The sequence below is a fragment of the Balaenoptera ricei genome, chromosome 1 (assembly GCF_028023285.1).
Source record: "Balaenoptera ricei isolate mBalRic1 chromosome 1, mBalRic1.hap2, whole genome shotgun sequence".
Lineage (NCBI taxonomy): Eukaryota > Metazoa > Chordata > Mammalia > Artiodactyla > Balaenopteridae > Balaenoptera > Balaenoptera ricei.
The window spans coordinates 35,854,612-35,872,229 of NC_082639.1; the positions used below are offsets into that span (position 1 = coordinate 35,854,612).

A 17,618-nucleotide genomic window follows, 5' to 3' on the forward strand; every position below is an offset into this window, starting at 1 on the left:
TACACGATCTAGGGGCAGAGTGGGGGTGGCAGGGGGAAGCCTGGGCAGATGTCTGGATCTAGCCCCTGCTGCTGGCCAGCAGAGGCAGAGGCTAAGTCCGTGACCCACTGGCTGCAGTGTGAGTGCCCTTGGCTGTGTGTCGGGGTATCCGCCGTTGCTGTCTGCGCTGACCGGACCCCTGTCCCGGCAGGACCAGTACCAGCTGTGCTACCGCGCGGCCCTGGAGTACCTCGGCAGCTTTGACCACTATGCAACGTAACCACCGCCCCTCTCTCCTCCGCTGCCCCCACCTGGGGGCTCCGGAGGGGACCCAGCTCCTCTGAGCCATACCGACCATCATCCAGCCCTCCTGCACGGGTGCTGCTGCTGGCAGAGCACAGCCCAGTGGGATCACAGCGTTTCAGGAACATTGCCACACCGAACGGAGAGCCCAGAACTGCCCTGGGTGAGGGGGTGGGCCAGCAGGCAGGCAGGCCGGCAGGCGTGCACTGAGGCCACATCTCTGTCCGCCAGGCCCGCCTCGGAGCCCCTGCGAGCTCTCTGTTCCGCTGCCGCGTTTCTCATGCTTCTTCTCGTGGGGGGGATGGGAGCAAAGCCTCCTTTTTTATACATTAAGTGGGGTAGACAGGGATTCTAGCCTCTTCCCTCTGACTTTTCCTTTTGCAAATTCTTAACTGCAGAATGGGGTTGCGGTGTAGCTTGTGTTCTCTTTTGAATTCGCTCTGGACCCTTTCTTGGTACGACTTTCACTGCTGAAGGACGGAGTGTGCCTTCCTCGTGTGTGTGGAGCTGGGGCCGCCAGCCTGCGCAGAGGCATTGCTGATCCAGCTGCTCTTCCAGCCCTTCAGACAACATCCTGTTTTAGCCAAATGCAGGGAAACACAGTTTTTTTTGGTTTAATTTCTGTTTTGTTTTTCCGTAAGAGCCTTATTTTGGGCCCCACAGACGGTGGTGGGCGGGGCGGAGATAGGAAGCACTCATCCCCAGTCGTCTACTCCAGTGTGTGTTTAACATTCACAGCCCAGAACCACAGACGTGTCTGGGGGAGCCTGGAAAGGCATTCCTCATCACCATCGTTGGCAAAGTTTAAAGATAAAGCAAAGACAAAAAACAAACAGACAAAAAAATCCAAAAAAAAAACAAAAACAAAAAACACAAGAAAAAAAGAGAGTCATCCCCTGGCCTCTGCTTCAAACCCCTGAGAGGGGAGGTGACTCCGTCCGCCTGGGGTTCCCTCTGGGTCCGCAGAGCCTTGCTTTTTGTCCCCAGCATTGTGGGATGGCACAGTGTTGGTAGGCTGTGGGTCTGGCCGTGTGGCCAAGGCGATGGGCACCAGTCAGGGTGTGTGCCACGCCCCACACACCTCAGGGCCAAGCAGGGGTGCAGCTGGCCCTTCAGGTCCATGCCAGTGGGCCTGGTAGCACATATCTGTCCTCGGAACAGGGGCCAGATGACTCCCCTCCCTGGTTTGCAGCTGTTTTCAAAGCCCCTGAGAATCGCTCTTTTCACTCCTTCAAGATGCCCTCCTAAACCAATGTGGCAAGACTACTGGACTTCTCTCAGTGGTACTATACTCAATCCTTATTATCTCGGCTTGCTGAGGGGCAGGGAGTGGCCTCTTCCTCTGGGCAGCACTATCTAGGTAGGTAAGTGGGGGCGGGAAGGGTGCATAGCTGTTTTAGCCGAGGGACTCGAGGCAGACGTCCCCAGATCTAGCTAGGCGGTCAAGATCAACAATCCAGGGTTGGTAATGTTGAATGAGACATTCATTTTTACCTTGTGGATGCTAGTGCTGTAGAGTTCACTGTTGTACACAGTCTGTTTTCTATTTGTTAAGAAAACTACAGCATCATTGCATAATTCTTGATGGTAATAAATTTGAATAATCAGATTTCTTACAAACCGGGCCTCTGTCTCGGCTCTTTCTGGAACCAGAGTCTGGGCTCTCTAAGTCAGTCCCTAGGGGTAGGTTCTGCCGATTTCCCGCTCCTCAGGAGACAGCGAGGCTGTCCTGAGGACCTGTGAGAAGACGGGCTCCTGGCCTGGTGCCCACTTTCTGATGGGAGCCTGAAGACTGAGCCACAGTGCATGGAAGGAGCACCCGCCATGGGCCGCGACTCCCGGGCCAGAAGCACACCCCCTGCCTCTCCTCACCCCTGCCATGTTCTGGGTCGCCACGTTGTGGGTACCGGGACTCCCCAGGCCACACTCATCCCCTTTCGTCAACTCCTCCCTCTCTTCCTCCCCTGCCATAAGGAGAAGGATGGCACTGTGGCAGTGGGGCCAAGAAGGTATGGAAATTGGTTAGTGAGGACTCTGGTAATTCTTGCAATGTGGGTACTGGACACAGTGTGGCCTTCTGGCCCCTGGACACACAGCAACATCTGCAGTGGTCTCTCCACTGGTGATCAGATAAGTCCTACCAGGTTGTCAAACCATATGGAACTTCTGGGGACAGAAGACAAGCAAAACCCAGAACAAGTGAGGAAGAGAAATACATGTAGTCAGCAGTGACCAGACTATAGAGAGTGCCACGATGAACCCAACACAGAGGTGCTGTGGGTGCACTGAGGCAGCACCTCACCCTGCAGCAGGATCAGGGAAGGCTTCCTGGAGGAGGTGACATAAGCTGGCTTCTGAGTGTTTCAAAGGGTGAGTAGGGGTTACTTTCAAAAGATGGGAACAGCATTTCCGATGGAGAGAACAACTTGTACAAGGGCTTGGAAGCATGAAACAGACCAACAAATATGAGAAACTACAAGGAACGCACGTGATCTGGGTAGGGAGACATAAGGCCAGAGGTAGGCTGGAGGCAGCTGATGGGTGTGAGGTGATTGAGAATGGGAAGCAGGTGTCCCTGCTGGGTGACATGCCTCTGTACTGCGCTATGCCACCTCTTTCGAGGCCCTCACTGCACTCTAGTGTTGCCAGCTGTCTCCCTGGGGGCTCTGAGTGACCAAGGCCTGGGATCGGGGCTCTTGGTTTCCCTAGCTCCTAGCTCACTGCCGGGCATATTTCTATTTGTTCAGAAAAACAACACCATCATTGCATTATTCTTGATGATATTAAATTTGAATAAATATTTCCTCTTGAAAAAATGAGCCATTAAACATTTGCAAGTGAGGGTAGCTATCAGATTATCACTTGAGGGGCGACAGCATACAAACTGCACCAGGCAGGCAGACCACAGGGCAGGTAAGCGCCGGTGCTGGGACCCACACGCACCTGGTTATGTCTGCTCCAGAGTCCCTGCCCTTTCCGCCGGCTGGTGTCTGCCCCCCTCCCCTTGGCTGTCACCCCCGCCTCCTCCCAACCCACGCCTCCAAGGCTCCCCATCCACCGGTCCCCAATCAGGCATCCCTTCCTCCCTCACCCCCACATCCAACTAATCACCAAACCCTGCCCATTTGGCCTCTTCTGCACCTGTTCCGTCCTCTGCATTCCCAGGACCACCCTCTCCTGCAGCCATGCCTGCTCCCTGGTCTGCCTGCCCCCAGCCCTGCCCCAGCCAACCCATCCTCAGCCCTGCAACCAGAGTGCGTCTGTTGGCAGACGTGACCACGGCACTGTCCTGAGGAGACCCTGCCAGGGCCTCAAGAGTCGGCCCAGACTCCACAGGTTTCCGAGGCTGCAGGACCCAGCCTCTGCAGCCTTACCATCCCTCCTCGCCCTTCGCCCCCGCCTTTCCAGTCATGACCTGGTCTACTCTTTTCGTGCTTGCCTCAGCATTCTCTCAGCTCCAGAGCGTCCCATGAGCTATTCTCCTGGAACATCTCCCCGTCCACACCTCTCTAGCTGACTAACCTGGTCATTAGTAGTTCTTTCAGGAGCCATCCTAAATGAAGGTAGGTGACCCTGCTGTGCAAGCAATTTGAAATACATATTTTTCATGTAATCCTCACAGCAATGTGTGGGGTGGATCCTATTATGCCCATTTTGTAGATGAGAAAAATCAGGTCTCATCCACTCATTCAACAAATACTTGAGTATTTGGGATGCATGAGTCACATCAGTGCAAAGACTCCTGCCCTTGTAGTGTTTATACTCTAGCAGGAGGAAATGTGATGCACGCAAAAAATAATAAATGTATATATAGTTTGTTAGAAAGTGATGTGTCACGAGGTGGGGGGGAATTAGAACAGGCACATGGGGAAAGTTTTGTTACTAATCAGGGTGGTCAGAGGAAGCATCATTGAAAAGATGGAATTTGAGGAAAGACTTGAAGCTGGTGAGGGATTTTGCCTAAACATCTTCGAGATGAGCATCCAGGCTGAAGGAGAAGCTGGAGTGGAGGCCCTGGGTGGGAATGTGCCTGATGGGTTGAGGCAGGTGCGCCCGTGACACTGTGAGCAGGACGTGAGATAGCAGCGGGAGATGAGGTCGGAGAGGAAATGGGGCAGCTTCTAGGCTAATGGGAGGACTTCGGCAGAAATCCAGGTATGGTGAGCAGTGGCCAGATACTGGTTCCGTCTTAGAGGCAGAACTAAGAGGATTTGCTTCTGGACTGGGTGAGAGAAAGGAGTCAAGGTTGACCCCACAGTTTCGGCCTGAGCAACTGGAAGGATGAAGCTGCCATTTATTGAGATGTGGAAGCTGTGCGTAAGGGTTGAGTAACTTACTCCAGGCTCCCAACTGGAATTGGTGGGTCTGCCTGACTCCAGGGCTCCTTCCCCACTGCCACCTGCCCATAGCTAGAGACAGAGTCAGATGCACAGAGAAAAAAAATATTTGGAAGGAAATACACCAAGAGTTGTGAGGTTGGGTGATTTTTTTTCTTCATAATTTTCCAAATAATCTGTAAAGAATTAATATTACTCTAATTTTTAACTGAGCAAAGTTTTAAAATGGTACCACCAATAATTCATTTTTGAAAACAACAAAAATCTTCCACATAGAAGTATAAAACATTAAAGTCCCCATCCTCTCCCTGCCCCCCAACTCCCTGGAGGGAGTCCCAATTTAGTCTGTATTCTTCTGCGTGTTTTCTATGAATATACAAACGTGTATATAAACTATTTTTTATACAACTATAGTCGTATTGTTCATATCTTTCTGCAAATTGCCCTTTTCATTTAAGTATACTGGGGACTTAAACATGTTAGTTTTTTAACATTTTTTAAACTGCTACATACTCTTCTGTTATAGATGTGCCATAATTTTTTAAATGGTTATCAATATAGTTTTTTTATTAAAGAAAAAGTGGCTGCACACGTCTTCTTTAATAAAAATAATTCAAACAGTCTTAAAGGATACAAAACAAAAGTTATGCTTTCCTCCCTCTTTCCCCAACTCCAGTTTCATTTCCTGGAGCTTTTTTTTTCTTTTTTTTTTTTTTTTTAAATATTTATTTATTTATTTATTTGGCTGCACCAGGTCTTAGTTGCAGTGTGTGGGATCTTTTTTTTTTTAAATAAATTTATTGATTGATTGATTGATTTTTTTGGGTGTGTTGGGTCTTCGTTTCTGTGCGAGGGCTTTCTCTAGTTGCAGCAAGCGGGGGCCATTCTTCATCACGGTGCACGGGCCTCTCACTATCGCGGCCTCTCTTGTTACGGAGCACAAGCTCCAGACGCGCAGGCTCAGTAGTTGTGGCTCACGGGCCCAGTTGGTCCGCGGCATGTGGGATCTTCCCAGACTAGGGCTCGAACCCGTGTCCCCTGCATTGGCAGGCAGATTCTCAACCACTGGGCCACCAGGGAAGCCCCATCGTGTGGGATCTTTAGTTGCGGCATGCGGGATCTAGTTCCCTGACCAGGGATTGAACCCTGGCTGCCTGCAGTGGGAGCGCGAAGTCTTAACGGCTGGACCACCAGGGAAGTCCCTCCTGGAGCTTCTGATTTTAGTTTTTCGGGTGTAAGCAGTACATCTTCAAATAGTTGAAGAGTTGCACCTTCAACTAAAGTTGCACCTTTAGTAGATATACCTGGTGAGTCCTCACAATAAAACCTGTGGAATTTGGTCAATTGATGTGAACTCCCACCTGTTCCTCCTGATTTTGTTACATATATTATTACTTTTAATTCTTTGGGGGCTCCCTCATTACTTTAAACAATATATTTAAACATTTATTTCCTGATTTATCACCTTAAGCAGTATCCTATTGATCACCCTCTATGAAGAACGAGAAAATTAGCTCACTTTCCTTGATTCTCTCTCCTCTCTCGTCCAACTACCATTTTTTATTTCACATTGTCAAGGCTTATAATATTTTCTGATCTGTTAGTATAATTAAGTCTTTCATCCTAAACATCGAGAACCTACAAATAGGTTCAATTTCAAATAAGTTTTTCTCTGCTTTTTTCTTTATTTCCTTCCCTTCTGGAGCACACTCCGCTACCGCAGTTCCTTACACAGCATGTTGAGCCTTTTTACTTTACTTTGGTGGAGTGCCTCTCACAAAATTTTTTCTCATAGGATTATAAACTTTCTGATTTTTGTATTCCTCACAATATCTCTTTCTTACATTCACTCTCAGTTTTAACTTTGTCTGGCAAGGGCTTCTTTATTAAAAAAAAAAAAAAATTGTCCCCAGAAACTTTTTAAGCTATTGTTTCTAGTTCTGTATGAATCAGTTGTTGAAGGAGGAGGGTTATATGACACTGTTGATGTTTTGCTAATGGGTTTCTTTATCAAGTTACCCTGATGTTTGCCTGGTCTCCCTCTTTGATTTTTTATTTGTAAATTCTGAACTTAAACCCAGTCCAGGCTTCTCTTGGGAAGAATGACCCTTGACTCAAGGATCTTGGGCTGTGGTTTTCTCAGCCCTGATTTCTCCATCAATCTGAGTTCATCTGCTTACTATATTTGGAATTTTTATGTTTGAAAATACTTTGGTGTATGGTTAATGTGAGTATCTAAACTGGTTTTTCCCCCCAAATAATTATTTGTTTAGATCACCTTTCTCCCTGTACTGATTTGTAATGCCTCCTTTTTAATCACATATGAGGTTATTTTAAGTACAGAATCTATTTCTGGGCCTCAAGTCTGTTTCATTCATCTGTCTGTCTAGTCAAAGCCAGAACTACTCATTTAACTTTTGTGGCTTTGTTTTCCTACCGGATACAGCTAGTCCCCCATCATTATATTTTTCTGTTAAAACTAATTAGTGCTAGTCCCCTGTTTTTCTTCCACTAGATATTATTTTTTTAAAATTCCATCCTCAATTTTGGTTGCAGATAAAATTGACAGCAGTGTATCTGAAGAATATATGTTAAGGTAAAAGAAAGAAAAGCTGGTTGGAGTCTAAATGAAGCCTAAAATTTGGGATCAGAAGTAAGCTTGCTCATCCAGCCCTGCTGAGAGGGAGGAAATGCTGTCTGATGCGTGCAGCCATCCCAGTTTCTAGAACAAGGGCTGTAATGCATACAGTGCAGCCTCTTAGCATCCCCAGGGTCCACAGCCTGGCGCTTTAGACCGTGATGTTTTTCTTCAACAGTTGGCTCATCTCTCCTTGAATCCTTTACTCGAGGTTTATCTAAATACCGTGGTTTCTCTTTTTTTCTTTTATAAATTTATTAATTTTATTTATTTATTTTTTTGGCTGCGTTGGGTCTTCGTTGTTGCGCGTGGGCTTTTCTCTGGTTGTGGCAAGCGGGGACTTCTCATTGCGGTGGCTTCTCTTGTTGCGGAGCACAGGCTCTAGGTGCAGGCTTCAGTAGTTGTGGCATGCAGGCTCAGTAGTTATGGCTTGCAGGCTCTAGAGCACAGGCTCAGTAGTTGTGGTGCACGGGCTTAGTTGCTCCGTGGCATATGGGATCTTCCCGGACCAGGGCTCGAACCCATGTCCCCTGCATTGGCAGGCAGATTCTTAATTGCTGGGCCACCAGGGAAGCCCCTAAATACCGTGGTTTCTTAAGCACACCATGCTAAACCTTTGTAACAATCAAGGGTTTAAATCCAAAGCTTTCAAATCAATAAGAACAAAAGTAAACACCCTAATAGGAAAACGGGCATGGACACAAATAGGCAATTTACAAAAGAAGATACACAAATTCCAGTAAAACTGGGGAAGATACTCAGTCTCTCTATTAATCAAAGTGCAAATTGAAAGAACACTGAGGTACTATTGTGCAACTATCAATTTGGCAAAAGTTATGTGTTAATATGATGTGGGGATCTGAGCACTCATATATTGCTAGTGGGGACATTATCTGGTTCTACCCTTTGGGGGAAATATTTGCAATATCTATCCAAAGCCTTATAATATACTTTACCTTTGACCCAGTGATACACATTTAAGAATGTATATAAAGGAAATGACCGTACAAATATTTTTAAAATCTCTGGGCAAAGATTCATGGCAGCATTGTTTATAATACTGAAAAGTTAGAAACAACCCAAAATAGACACACACACATAAATAAAATCTACAGCCTTGCTCAAGTGAATATGGAGACCATCAGTATCTGCATCATCTGGGAGCATTTTAGAAACTGAATCTCAGGCCCCACCCCAGACCTACTGAATCAGAATTTGTATTTTGACAGTTCCTTAAGGCATTTGTAAATTAGAGAAGCGCTGGCAAGGATATACACTAAAATGTTAGCAGTGATTTTTCCAGGTGATGATTCTCTCTGTTTGGGTTTTTTGTTTGTTTGTTTTTTTGCAGCAATTCCCCACCCGCACCCCAACACACACACCTTTCTGGACCTCAGCTGTAAAAAGGGAATCTCCACACTACTTTTTTCCATGCTAACAGGTGGGGCCAAGAAGGTCATAGACAGAAAAAGTTCTGAAAACTCCAGGACAAATGGGGGTCCTCCACCCACAGGTAGGACAGATTACTGCCCTCTCCCTTGGTGGTCCTCCAATCCGTTCTCCAAACAGCAAATCTTCCAAAGTGCAAATCTGATCCTGTCAACCCTCCTTAGAACCATTTTATTCTCATCTAAATGTAATCCAGTTTCTTATAAGGCTACAAGGTCCTGCTGGATCTGGCATCCTGTCACTCCAGAGCAATAAGGTCCAACCATGTGGTAGTGTAGTTCCCTTGGGTTCCTAGTTCTCTCTCTCTCCCATCTTTTCTTTTCACACATCATGCCCTCCCTTTGCCTGGAAACTTCTCACCCCACCACCTCGCTGACTGCCCTCTAGCCCCAGGCCTCCTGAGGCCAGGATGTCACCTCTTCCAGGAAGCCTTCCCAGGCTGCCCAGGAATGGTTAGGGGCCCCAGTAGCATAGGTGCCTGGTCTATTGCTCCGCAATTGGGTTGTCAGATTCGTGAAGGTTGAGGCCACATCCCCACGGCCTTTGGTCGCTGCATTGGGGCGGGACATTTTGAGGCCGGGTTTCAGTGACCTCCCTAAGGTGTCCACCAGCTCTGTCATTCTGCCCTGGCTCAGAGGTGGTTTTGACCTGGAGCAGGGCTGCTGAGTGGGACTGGGTATTTTGGGGGGGTGCAGCCAGCTCCTTGGCAGGATGATGAGGAAAGGAGTTGTATCTCTCTAAGGCAGAGGACGCCCCGGGAGCGTGCCCCTCATAAACATGGGTGAGGCCCTCCAGCTTGCCCCAGGGCCTGCCCCTCGATGCTCCCTGTTTTAAACGCATTTTCTAGTTTCTCTCCCTCTGACGTGTACTTTTTTCATAAAAATGTGTCCGTGGTAGACAAACACACCAGGCTGTGGTCGCACGTGCCTGGATGCCCTTCCTGGCACACCTCACCCGGGAAAGTCCTTGAGGAATCCTCTTTTGACCCTTACCTCCCCCACCCTCGGCCAGACAGCCTCACATCCAGCTGTGTTGTTGGTCCAGTAACCATAGCACTGTGCGGAAATTATTACTCTTGCTTCTTCAGCTGTTCACATACTAAGATAGGAAAAAAAATACCAAAGATATTATGTAGGCTGTGGTGCAGAAATGAAATGCAAATTGACATTATAATTATTGTTTGATTCATCTATCTCCTCCACTGGCAAGGACCCTGTCTCACTTGCCTCCCAGCCCAAAGTAGGGACTCAATGAAGGTTTGCTAAAAGGATAAAAGAGGAGGTGTTTGACCTGGCCCTGAGGCAGGAAGTAAATCTGATGGTTGGGTGGGATTATGGCTGGGCTGCCAGAATACTCATCCTTAGAATCTCTACTCCCAGCTCCTCCGAGGCCCTTCCTTTCAGTCTTACCCTGAGTACACACCCTGAGTCAGCTCCTAGAGGGACTTCCCACACCCCCAACCTCCTTAACTAGGAAGGGGTCTGCATCCACCGCAGCAAACTCCACTCTCTCTCTAATGAACTCCTTTTCGCCCCATGCCCCACACCAACGGTAAGAATGGCTCATATGGAGATTTCCCAAGGAATAATATTTTTTTTTGAATTTTTGAATTTTATTTTATTTATTTTTTACACAGCAGGCTCTTATTATCTATTTTCTACATATTTGTGTATATATGTCAATCCCAATCTCCCAATTCATCACACCACCACCACTCCCCTTGGTGTCCATATGTTTGTTCTCTACATCTGTGTCTCTATTTCTGCCCTGCATACTGGTTCATCTGTACCATTTTTCTAGGTTCCACATACATGCGTTAATATACGATATTTGTTTTTCTCTTTCTGACTTACTTCACTCTGTATGACAGTCTCTAGCTCCATCCACATCTCCACAGATGACCCAATTTTGTTCCTTTTTATGACTGACTAATATTCCATTGTATATATGTACCACATCTTCTTTATCCATTCATCTGTCAGTGGGCATTTAGGTTGCTTCCATGTCCTGGCTATTGTAAATAGTGCTGCAATGAACATTGGGGTGTATGTGTCTTTTTGAATTATGGTTTTCTCTGGGTATATGCCCAGTAGTGGGATTGCTGGGTCATATGGTAATTCTATTTTTAGTTTTTTAAAGAACCTCCATACTGCTCTCCATAGTGGCTATATCAATTTACATTCCCACCAACAGTGTCAGAGGGTTCCCTTTTCTCCACACCCTCTCCAGCATTTGTTTGTAGATTTTCTGATGATGCCCATTCTAACTGGTGTGAGGTGATACCTCATTGTAGTTTTGATTTGCATTTCTCTAATAATTAGTGATATTGAGCAGCTTTTCATGTGCTTCTTGGCCATCTGTATGTCTTCTTTGAAGAAATGTCTATTTAGGTCTTCTGCCCATTTTTTGATTGGGTTGTTTGTTTTTTTAATATTGAGCTGCATGAGCTGTTTATATATTTTGAAGATTAATCCTTTGTCTGTTGATTCATTTGCAAATATATTCTCCCATTCTGAGGGTTGTCTTTTCATCTAGTTTGTAGTTTCCTTTGCTTTGCAAAAGCTTTAATTTTCATTAGGTCCCATTTGTTTATTTTTGTTTTTATCTCCATTACTCTAGGAGGTGGATCAAAAAAAATCTTGCTGTGATTTATGTCAAAGAGTAAGAACAATATTTTTTAAAGAAAGAAATAAATGAGGATCAACCAGGACCTGGACCGGACTTTGACCTGTGAGGGGGTTTTTGGCCCCAGAAGTAGGCTCCTCAGTTTCCCCCCCAAAGACCTTGTGTCCCAGGCCTCTTTCTAGGGATGGTCCTTTCCAGCCTCCTCTCTGGCACATTTTCAGGGCAGTCTCTGCAGTTACTCCAGTCTGAGCTCCTACGTGGTCCTAAAGATTTAAATCCAACAAACACATGGTATACACCTATGATGGGCTATAATAATACCTGCTAGCATCACTAACCACTTAAATGTGCCAAGCACTTTACCTGCATTGTTGAAATTTATTTCCCCCAACAGCCCTGTATAGTAGCTCGTATCAGTATCTCCTTTAGCAGCTGAAGACAAAGATTCAGAGAGGTCAAGCAACTCACCCTAAGTCACACAGCTACAAGGGAAGCAGAACCTAGATTTGAACCTGGATCTGTGTGACTCCAGAGCCTGAATGCTTAACTAGTATACAAAGTGCAATCCGGGTGGCTTCATTTATCTGTTCTTTCCGCAAATAATATTCCTGGAATATTCAATGAGTACTTACTATGAACCAGGCATTGTGCAAAGTGGTGAGATTTGATGGTGAAAAAACAAAGTCCTTTTCCTTAGCGGCTTGGTCTGGTGGGAAACAGACATCAGTCACAAAAATCTTACACACATACATAATGACAGACTCTTCTAGATGCTCTACAGGAAAAGTGCCTAAAGCAAGGAGAACAGCATAGAGCTGGAGTGGGAGTCAGAGAGGCTTCTGCGAGGAAGTGGTCTTTAGTAAAGGCCCTGAGGCAGAGGGGGGCACAGCTCTTTTAAGGAGGGTTTTAGAAAAACAGAACAAAGGCCAGCGAGGCTGGAGCCCAGAGAGCAAGGGGCAGTGGGGCAGGATGGGGTGGAGAGCGGGCAGGGGCCAAATCACTCAGAGCTGGTAGGTCAGGGCAAGGGGCTTGGAGTTCATGGTGAAGGCACAGACATCTTTTCAACGGTTCTCAGTAGAGCACTGAATTCAGATTCGCTCTTTAGAAAGATCACCCTCGCTGCTCTTTGGAGAACAGGTTGGAAGGGGCAGTGGTTGCAGGGGTTCAGAAGAAAGGTGATGTGGCTTGAAGTGGGTTGGTAGTGCCAGGAGTGGTAAGAAGAGTAGGTTCAGGATAGAGTTTTGAAAGTAAGGTCAATAGGACTGGATGTGGGCTGCAAGAGTGAAGAATCAGCACAGACTCTGGACAGCTGGATGAAGACTGGTGCCTTTACTGAAACGGGGAACACCAAGGGAGGAGTGGCTTTAGAGGAGAACCAAGAGTTTGCTTTTGCTGAGTTTGAGGTGCCTGTAACTTAGAGGGATAGAACTGTCCTCATCTTAGTATACCCAGAGTCGGCACAAAATAAGCACCCAGAGGTGCTTATTTAATAAGTCTTTAAAAAAAAGAATGTACAATGGGTAGAATTTGAGTCAAGTCTTGAAAAATGGACGGGGTTTGGCTTTGAAATGAAAATATTTTGGTGCTTGTTTGTTTCAAAACAAAGCAAAACAAAACAAAAACCAAATAGAAAGTTGGTGGAAGCAAAGGAGAAGGGAGTGATTGTGATGTAGAAGTGGCCCGCGGGGCACCTCTTGTTGCAGCTCTCCAAGGCTTTTGTGCCTCTGCCTGGAACACTGAGCCATCCTCTGCATGGCCGGAGAATAAATCAGAGCCAGAAAGGAAAATTGTGTTTTTGTTAAATGTAGAAATCCACGGTGTATTTGTGGGTACGTGTGTGTCTGCCTTGGAGCATTTTTATATTTGTATTTTTATATTTCATAGGCTAGAAAGCCCTGGTCTTTCCAACTGACTTTGTCTGCAAGGCTGAATTGAGGCTGGATTCTCTTCCTATGTACGTGGACTGACCTGGCTGCAGAAGCTCCCGCGCACCCACACCCCAGTGATTCAGGTTGAGCAGGTCAGGCTGTGTCAATCTGTTTCCAGTGCTTACGGATCATGGCTTCTTTCCTGGGCAACTAGTGTCAGGCCCTTTGTGCAGAGCCTCCCAAAGCTCTGGAGAAAAAAGTTTACATTCAGCAGCTAGTGTCCAGAGGCAAGGGTTGGAATGTGACTGACCCAGAGGTGAACACCAAAGGCATCATTAACATACAAACATAGTCCTTCCTGTTCGTTTACTCATTCAGTTCATCATTCATTCATTTATTCGACAAATATTCTCAGGCTCAGTGTTTGTTTCAGGTTTCTTAACCTCCCTGCCTCCCAGTTTCCTCAGCTATAAGGTGCTGAGGATCTTGGTGAACAAAACACAGATCCCTGCCCCCATAGAGGCAGATATTCTAATGGGGAGAATTAAATAATAGAAAAATAAATAGAGCAAATAAATTAAGCATGTAGTGGTGGTCCCGACAAGCTTCACTGAGGAGGTGACATATCAGCAAGGCCCTGAAGCCGGTGAGGGAACAAGCCATTCAGATTTAGGGGATTAGGAAACTGGAGCAGAGAGCTGGGGGAGGAGTTATACAAGGATGGGGGTGGGGGAAGAATGTAGGCCATTATGAGGACTTGGCTTCTCTCCAGAATGAGATGCGAAGTCATTTGATGGTTTTAAGAGGAGGAGTAACATGATCTGGCATCTAGTATTAAAGAATCACTCTGCCTGCTGAGTGTTGAGCAGACTGCAGGGGGCCCAGTAGAAGCAGGAATTATCCTGGTCAGGCTATAGCTGATGGTGGCTTGGAGCAGGTGGTGACAATGGAGGCAGAGGGAAGTGCTGGGTTCTGGATAAATTTTGGAGGCAGGACAGAACTATATGTTAATGTCAATGCACCAAAAGCACAATTCATAAAAGAAAAAAATTGATAAATTAGACTTCATCAAAATGAAAAACTCTTGTGCTTCCAAAGACACTATTAAAATGAAAAGACAAGCCACAGAATGAAAGGAAACACTTACAAAGCCTATATCTGATAAAGGACTTGTATCTAGAATATATAAAGAATTCTTACAACTCAATATTAAGACAAACAACCCAATTAAAAAATGGACAAAATATTTGAATAGACATTTCACCAAAGAAGATATGTGAATGGCTAATAAGCATATAAAAAGACACTCAACATTGTTTGTCATCAGGGAAATGCAAATTAAAATTCCAATGAGATACCACTTCACACCCACTAGAATGGCTATAATCAGAAAGACAGTAACAAATGTTGGCAAGGATGTGGAGAAAGGGATGATGGGAATGTGAAATGGTATGGCCACTTTGGAAAACAGTTTGGCAGTTTCTTAACAAGATAACCAGGAATTTACCATACGACACAGAAATTCCACTCCTAATTATCTATCCAAGAGAAATGAAAAGATACATTCACGGGAAAGCTCACACATAAATGTTGACAGAATCCCTATTCATAGTTGCCAAAAGGTGGGAAACAACCCAATGTCAATCAGTACTACAAAAGGATACTATTCAGTATTAAAAAGGAATGAAATACTGATACATGCTATAGCATGGATGAATCTTAAAAACATTATGCTAAGTGAAAAAAGCCAGACACAAAAGACCATCTACTGTATGGTTCTATTTATATGAAATGTCTGGAAAAGGCCGATCTATATGGACACGAAGTAGATGAATGGTTGCCTGGGGCTGGGAATGGGGATAGAGAGTGACTGTAACTGGACACGAGGGACCTTATTGAGGTGATAGATTTCACTTAGGTGATGGAAATGTTCAAAACTGGATTGGTTGATGGCTGCATGACTTGGTAAATTTATTAAAAATCCTTAAATTATACCCTTGAAGTAGACAGATTTTATGGTATATAAATTATACCCCTATAAAAAGTTTTTATAAAAAGAAAAATGTTAATGACAATGTAAACAATTTTTGTGTATATAAAGCATTTAGCATAATGTTTGGAACATAGTAGGTGCTCAATAAATGTAGTTAACTTTTTAAGCTAATGTTATTGCCACTATTATTACTGATGTAATGATTACTATGTGCTGGGCACTGTGCTGGGTGCCAGAAGAAATGAAGCTCCAGGGAAGAACCCTTGAGCTAGAAGCGTGCCATGAACTTTATGCCACAATGACAGTTTAATGTCCAAATCCTACCACCGTTGCTAGCAAGTCACTTTAAAAGTTGTTCTCCCCTCTTTTTTTCCTTTGTAGCAAGCACAACTTTTGTGATTTTATTTATTTGTGTGAACACTTATTTCATGTCTGTCTCCATCATTAGATTGTAAACACCATGAAAGCAGGGATACTTCTGTTCCACTCATTACTGGTAGGTGGACAGATTCTGGGAGACTTTTTGCTGGGTCTGATAGGAGTAACAGGTGCTGCTGATACTGTCCCTTTCCTCCATATCCCCATGAATGTGGGCAGGATGTCTGGAGCTTCAGCACTCACCTTATGATCATGAGGTGCACACATGAGGGTGAAAGCCAGGTTGTGAAGTATGATGGAGAAAGGTGGAAGGAGCCTGTATCTTTGGTGACTTTGTGGAGCACTGAGACAATGCCAATAAATGCCCCCCTTCAGACTTATTACATTTGAGAAAAATAACTTTGTATTTGTTTAAGCCACTGTTGCTAGGGTTTTCTATTTCTGGCAATGGAACACATTCCTAAATGATACGACCAATAAGACCGAAGTGATCCTCTTGAGAGATTTTTGTCTCATGGAGGAAGATGGGCATGTAAACAAATCCAGGCATTTGTAAAGCACTTGTTTTGTGGAACTCTGTATGGGTGAAGTGATGGACTGTATCAAGGACTCCCTAGTTGCATACTGGTTTCTGGCTTGCTTTTTGTTTTTTTGGTTTTTTTTTTTGGTTTAGGTGATCCAGTGGATGGCTGCCCCACTGAGATAGGAGACCTAGTAGGTGGAGCTCATTTGTGGAGTGAATAGATTAGTTATTTATTGGGCATGTGGGTTTTAGGTACCTCTAGGACACCCAGGCGGTGGGGTGTGTGTGTGTGTGTGTGTGTGTGTGTGTCCAGAGATAGGACGATGTATGGATCTGAACTCAGGGGAGAAGACTTTACTGGAGCACAGAATGGGTATCATCAGTGTGCACATATGAGTGAAGCCTGAGAGTGAACGTGTATTGAGCTCTGGTTTCAGGCTTTATGCTAAGTGCTTTGTATCATTACACCATCATCATAATCCACCTTCACAGCTAACATTTACTGAGCACTTACTACCTGCCAATTTGACTTCTAAGTGCTCTGTCTGCATTATCTCATTCAGTTTTCACAACCAAGAAAGGGAAGTGATATTCCAATTTTAGCTATAACTGAGAATTAGAGAAGTTAAGTAACTTGCCCTAGGTCATACTGCTAGAGTTGTGAAACCAGAAACACCTAAACACTAGAAACCAGGACAGAGAGCCATGAAGACATCAATATTTTGTTTTCTTTTAAAAAATAATTTGCTTTTTAAAATTAACTTTGTAATTTAATTTTAAAAATTAAGGTATTGTATTCATGGAATGTTATGCACAACTTATAAGTGTACAGCTCAAAGCAATGTGAACACACCAGTGTAATAACCACCATCCAGATCAAGAAACAGAACATTACTAACACCCCAGACACATTCCTTATATTACCCCCTATCATTCCCTGTTCCCACCCGAAGGTAAACCCAACTCGGACTTCTTTCACCATAGATTAGTTTTGCTTCAAATGCGAACATTTAAGGGGTGGGAAAGGAAAGATGAGCTTAAAAGGGTGACTAAGATAAACTGGTCAGAATTGTGGGAGGATGTCAAGAGAACTGGATCTAGGTTCCACCTATCATGTGCACACACCAACTGGAAGCTAGTGATACAAAGTAAGAGCGATCCTGGAAAATCCTTTTTGGCAGCAGTGGGAAATGTAACAAGATTAAATTCCTGGAGTAGTTGGTAGTGACAGCAGTGCTACCCACTGTATCCATGCCCAGGACAGTCAGTGAGGCAAGCTACAGCACCTCATGTTTGGGGGCAGCATTGAGGAGAGTGGTGGGTGATTTGGGGTGATTTTCCTTGTTATGTATACTCCAGGTTGGATTCTTCAGCCATTCTCTTAGCAATTTTCTGAGCTAAGCAATATAATCTGTTATCTAATTTATTACCTTACTAGGTCAAGAGAGAAAACCTTTATAATTGTTGTGAAAGACTATTGGTTGCCTACCCAACAGTCATTCTCTTGCCTTTTTTGAAACAGAAC

At 44.9% G+C, this 17,618-nt stretch overlaps 1 protein-coding gene across 4 annotated transcripts in view; it reads left to right on the forward strand.

The window, feature by feature from the left end:
• PTPRF (protein tyrosine phosphatase receptor type F) overlaps positions 1-1,902 on the forward strand; it is an 85,722-nt gene extending 83,820 nt beyond the window's left edge. For all 4 annotated transcript variants that reach the window (XM_059920752.1, XM_059920757.1, XM_059920768.1 and 1 more), the window contains one exon: positions 191-1,902. In XM_059920752.1, the coding sequence (XP_059776735.1) occupies positions 191-259 (69 nt within the window). In that variant the 3' untranslated portion in view covers positions 260-1,902. The remainder of the gene's footprint in view (positions 1-190) is intronic.
• The last annotated feature ends 15,716 nt before the right edge of the window (positions 1,903-17,618 follow it).